The sequence below is a fragment of the Mus musculus genome, chromosome 12, assembly GCF_000001635.26.
Source record: "Mus musculus strain C57BL/6J chromosome 12, GRCm38.p6 C57BL/6J".
NCBI lineage: Eukaryota > Metazoa > Chordata > Mammalia > Rodentia > Muridae > Mus > Mus musculus.
The window spans coordinates 113,083,444-113,089,165 of record NC_000078.6 but is presented as its reverse complement, the minus strand read 5'-3'; the positions used below and the strand labels follow the sequence as shown (position 1 = coordinate 113,089,165).

Here is a 5,722-nt window from a genome sequence, read left to right as displayed (position 1 = left end):
CTGCTCACCAGTAGGCCTCACATTACAGGGGCTCCTATGGAAGGTCTTCCCTGACTCACACTCCCTTGTGTGGTTCTCCCATAGTTCCCAAACCGGTTTCTTGGAAAGGAAGCTCGCCTGAGACCTGAGACCTTTGTCCTGACCTGTGTGTCCTCTGTGGGAGGGTCAAGACCGCAGTGAGACACAAAGAGGGCACAGGGGGTACCGAAGTCATTCCCCACCACAAAGAAAGGCACTGGACAATATAATACTGGGCTGAGCAGAGCTGCTTCTTAGGAGTGAGGCCATCTTGAGGTCTGGGCCTCAAAATTCTCATCCTTCCAAAGAGGCGCGTCCTGGGCCAAGAAGTCCTGGAAGGCATTAGAATTCTCGGTAGATCTTAGAGGCTGAGAAATGAGTACATCTCTCTCTACACCCTCAGACATCAGCTCGGCCAACACATGCGCGATGTCCTGCAGGGGATCAGCCATAGTCTCACAGGCCTGGAGGGGAGGGGTGGGGACAGACTGGGTCGATGGGGAGGTTTCGGTCTGCTGGCCCTCAGGGTGCAGGCCCAGCGGGTCTCCGGATGGGGCCCTGGCTGTGTCTGTCCTCTCCTGCATACGCTGCAAGGCCAGCCGCCTGCGCTCATCGATGCTGATGTTCCAGCGACTTCCTGGGCGCCTGAGTTCCTGAGGCTCACACACCTGCGGGGGCAGGGGGGGTTCTTGAGGCTCACACACCTGCGGGTGGGGAGGAGGCAGAGCCGCAGGTGCTCCTTTCCAAGATGGTCACCTGTTAACTCAGGTCCTCAGACCAACTGAGCTATGCCTCAAGCGTCTATTTGTTTATTTTTGAGAGGCTCTGCTTCAGGGCAAGCTCCTGGTGAGGGAAGCAGTACCTTCTCACAGTAGCCCGACATGGTACACTCCCGCACCAGGGTGCCTGAATATGTTAATGGGATACCTGAATATGTTAATGGGTACCACTGCATCTGTCCCCATGTGCAGGCCTTAAGAGTGGTGCTGGCAAGGTACTTTAATGGGGAGGGTGGGGTTGGGCCAAAGGCACAACAAAGCTAACTGCTTGTGTGTCCCCAGAAAGCTGAGTTTCAGAGATCAACCCCAGGTATCCTTCCTCCTTAGGAGGCCCATAAAGCAATCCTAAAGGCTGGTTCGTTACCAAAACCAACAAAAATAACAAATACATTGTCTCTAAATAGATCTAGGAGGAAAATTAACACTATAAACCCCCAAGGACAAATTAAGAGCCAGCATGAGCTGAGGAGCGGTGCCACCCAGCACCATGCAGGACACTGGAAGGTGGTGATAGACAAGAAAGCCAGCAGAGGTTTGTAGGGAAAGCCTACTATAGCAGCCACAGGATGCCCCTGCCCAGGTGGGTGGCCCATGGAAGTCCTTCCAGACTGCCCATTAAAGGGACATACCTAGCTACCTTCTGCATGGCTAAAAGGAGGGATGAGACAGTTCCAAGTGAGGGACCTCCTTACTCAAAAAAAAAATCTGGAAAGAATTAACACACAACAATCTGATGGTTCCTTTTCTGGGTGGAAGGTGAACACGCACCCATGTCCACACAGCAGCCTCCTTTGCTTGGTCAAAACCTGAATGCAATTCAAGTGCCTGCAGAGGGATGGATCCTCCCAGATGATGCAACATTAGTCAGTCACTCCGAGAGAGAGAGAGAGAGAGAGAGAGAGAGAGAGAGAGAGAGAGAGAGAGAGAGAGAGAGAGAGAGAGAGAAAGGGTGTCCTTTGGGACTGGGGAGGTGGCTCAGAAGTTAACAGTGTGTTCTGCTCTTGCAGAGAATCTGGGTTCCGTTCCTACCACCCATGTCAGGCAGCTTACATCTGCCTAATTTCAAGGAATCTGACACCCTTTGACATGCATGCACATAAATTCACACACACACACACACACAAATGCGCGCGCACGCAAACACGCACACTTTTTAAGACGTGCGTTTGACACTTGCTCGTGCATGGGTGAATAGGAACCCAGAGGGCACTGCTTGGTGAAAGAGCGGCCACCCGAGCACATAGCCCACAACTTCTACGAACCTGCTGGCTTAGGAGCTGGCAAATGCAGACTCACTGAGACAGAAAGGAGAACGGTTCCTCTGGGGACTGGGAGTGGAAAGGGAGATGCTTAATGCAGATAATGGAGACTGAAAATGGAAAGGCCTGGGAATCTGCTTCACCACAATGAGAACACTCTCATCAGAGGCTGGGCAGGTTCTATGAGAGAACACACACGAGACACATACATGGCCCTGTGACTATCCCCAGAACCGCAACAACACACACACACACACACACACACACACACACACACACACACGAATGGTTTTGATGTCGAAAGTCGGCAAAAGATAAGTGAGCTCTTGATTCCAAGACAGAGATACAAAGAACCACAGAGCTGATGGTCTAGATGCCAAGGAGGGTGCCCTGCAGATCCTCCTGCAGCCCTCAGAAGCCAGGCTTCAGGATGGAGGACCCACCAAATTTACAGGCCAAGGGATATACATTTTCAGAAAGGGGTGCACAGAGAGTGCACTCAGTGCCTCACACATTGAAACGCAGGGACAGGCAGTTTTTGTGAGCTAAGATGTGTACCCGCTCCAACCTGTTAGGGACCTGGGCTTGACCCGCCAGCCTCTAGAACTGAGCAGCAGTATCCCAGACTGCCTAAGCTATGGTTGTTTGCTACGGCAGCCCCAAATGATGGCAGCCCCGAATGGGGGGGGCACATTAACGTTTCTGATCCCTTCTCTTTAGAGACCTCTAGCTTTCAGATGTTTCAGACAATGCGCCTCTGTTATCTAAATCGGAAAAGAGGAGAGGTGGAGGTCCATGGTCCCTCATCCCATTCTGCAGCCTGGCTTACTCTATTCCCCCCTGGCCCATTCCAGAGAAGTCCCTTTCTGTTGAAAAGCAGAGGCCTGTAGCCACGGAAAGCAAGATGCCTACCTGACCACACCACAGCAAAGCTGTTAACAAGTGTTAACAAGGACCATGCAAACACCTCCACGCTCCAAGTCACCAGTGTCTGCACAAGTCCGAGGGAAAGACAGAATAGAGCTGCTAGTTACTAGTTTCCTTAGAAACGATCGAGAGACCCCAGGGCTCTGATATTGATGAGGCCCTGAGCTGCAGGATACGGAGGGCATGAAACAAGAGCAAGACGTGTGTGGAGGGGGGCATCCAGATGACAGCAATGACCTTGGGCATAGAAAGTGTGACTTGGCAAGATGGAGACTCAGTGGGAGGCTAGTCCAGAGCTCACCCTATTCTTAACCCACTTTGGGTGGCAGAACTGCACACCTCCCTGTCACCCTGTGCTGTCACAGTACTTCTTGTCGGGGGAGCTTCTGAGGTGACACTGGCTGACAGAATATGTACCCTACACACGGTACATGGACAGGAGGCCACATACCAGGGCCCTTGTGTTTATACAGCAGGTCCAGGAACAGCAGAAAAGAAGACCTTTGAGAGTGAGAAACACGCACAGGACAGCCAACCCAACCACCTCTGACCAGGATAAGGGAAAGCATAGCTCAGTGTTCATTTGGAGATAATCATTACACAGCACTACCACTACAGACTAACACAGGCTTGAAAGCAAAGCACCACAGCAAAGATAAAAGACAAAAACAAACAAACAAACAAACTAGGAGACCACAAGAAAAGCCAGAGAACCATTCCTGTTGGATCAACTTGCAATGAAATGAGAAAAGAGAGCTGGGCGTTGGTGGCGCACGCCTTTAATCCCAGCGCTTGGGAGGCAGAGACAGGCGGATTTCTGTTCGAGGCCAGCCTGGTCTACAGAGTGAGTTCCAGGACAGCCACACAGAGAAACCCTGTCTCAAAAAACCAAACCAAACCAAACCAAACCAAAACAAAACAAAACAAAAAACCAAAGAAATGAGAAAAGAGAACACAAAGACATATCCAGACAAGCACGTACACACTCTGTCCCCAGAGACGGAGGAAGCAGCCTTAGCAGAAGGTGTCCCGCTGACATTTCAGAACCCTGGCAAGAGGGAAAAGATCTTAAAGGGTTCTGAAGCTGGCATTGAAGAGATGGCTCAGTGGTTAAGAGCACCTGGGTTCGGTTCCCAGCACCCACATAGTGATTCACAACTGTCTGTTAACTCCAGTTCCGGGACATACAAGGCTCTCTTCTGGCTTTCCCAGGCGCCAGGCATACACGAGGTGCACAGACATACACACGGGCAAAACAGTCATACACATAAAATACATAAATCTAAAAAAAAAAATTGCAAAGATAAAACTGGCACGGGGTGGTGCTACACACAGGTGCCTAGCAACATACAGAAAAACCAGAGCATGCAGAGAGAATGAAAAGCCTGAAAGTCCATGGTATTACACAAGAGCACTGGAAGCTAATAGAGAGAAGCTAAAAGGCCAGAAGGAAAATTTTCCCTAGAATTTTTACCTAACCAAAGTGCTGTACAAGTGTATAAAGCCATTTCCTCCATGTTTGAGCCTTTGCATGAATGTGCGTGTGCGTGCGTGCGTGTGTTTGTTTCTCAGACAGGGCTTCTCTGTGTGGCCTTGGCAGTCTTGAAACTCTTTAGACCAGGCTGTTCTGGAACTCAGAGCTTCTTCTGCTTCAGCCTCCTGAGTGCTGGGCTAAAGGTGTGCGCCACCACAGCCTGGTGCTGGCACTTTGGAGTATTTAAGGCCCTACGACTTTGACACCCCATGAACTCTTTTGAATGAAGTGGCTAGATGGTATACTCTGAAAGTAAACAGAGAAATAGACAAAATCAAGGCCACAGGAACCAGGGAATCCTAAGACCAACAAGGGAGGCCTGCATGGGGCCCTGAGGACAGCAGACCAGCTGGAATGGGAAAGCCAGGACGACCCCTACCCAGGAGAACATGGAGCTTCTAGATGATCCAATGTACTGAGCGGAGTCCCAGATGTGGTAGAAGGTTCAGGAAGCGATCATCAACCTTCATTATCATCTCCAAGGAAAGGCAAAAGGGTGAACAAGAAAAGAAGCGTCACAGAACTGGGGAGATGGCTCAACTGTGGGTTCATTACAGCACTTGCTGCTCTTGCAGAGGATCCAGGTTCGATTCCTAGCACTCACACGGTAACTCACAGCCATGCATAACGCCAGCTCCAGGGGACACAGCAGGCACACGTGTAGTTCGCATACATCATCCAAACAAAGCATTTCTATACAGAAGGGAACATAAACCTTGAAGAAAAAGAAGAAGCAGGGTGTGGCAGTGCACACATTTGATCCCAGCACCCGAGAGGCAGATCTTTGTGAGCTTGAGGCTGACCTGGTCTACAAAGTGAGTTTCAGGACATCCAGGGCTGTTACACAGAGATACCCTTTCTTGAAGAACCAAAAATATAAATAAATAATTTTAAAAAGAAAAAGGAACATCACACTGTGTCCAGACCTCAGCTATCGTGACACTAACCCCGTCATCCTGTAGTTGACACTGGAGCCAAGCGTGCTAGCGAATGACTGTAATCCCAGTATATCAGACACAGAAACAGGGGGATCTCTGTGAGTGCCAGGCCAGCCAGGGCTGCCTAATGAGACCTTGTTTCAAGAAAGAAAAGCTGTAATGATGCTGGAAGTGGGCATAAGAAGCATGATTTGGGGCTGAGAAATGGGGCATAGTAGGACGAGTTCAGATCCCCGGCAGCAGGCAGACACTGAGTGCAGCAGCTGG

General features: G+C 50.3%; 1 protein-coding gene across 5 annotated transcripts in view; it reads right to left on the bottom strand.

Annotated features, from left to right (window-relative positions):
- Positions 1 to 248: 248 nt before the first annotated feature.
- Positions 249 to 5,722, bottom strand: part of Tex22 (testis expressed gene 22) — a 14,455-nt gene continuing 8,981 nt past the window's right edge. For 3 of the 5 annotated variants that reach the window (NM_029381.2, NM_001361920.1, NM_001361919.1), the window contains exon 3: positions 249 to 686. In NM_029381.2, the coding sequence (NP_083657.1) occupies positions 273 to 686 (414 nt within the window). In that variant the 3' untranslated portion in view covers positions 249 to 272. Of the gene's footprint in view, positions 723 to 5,722 lie in introns of all 5 variants that reach the window. The other 2 variants (XM_006516338.4, XM_030246974.1) reach the window with 1 other exon arrangement.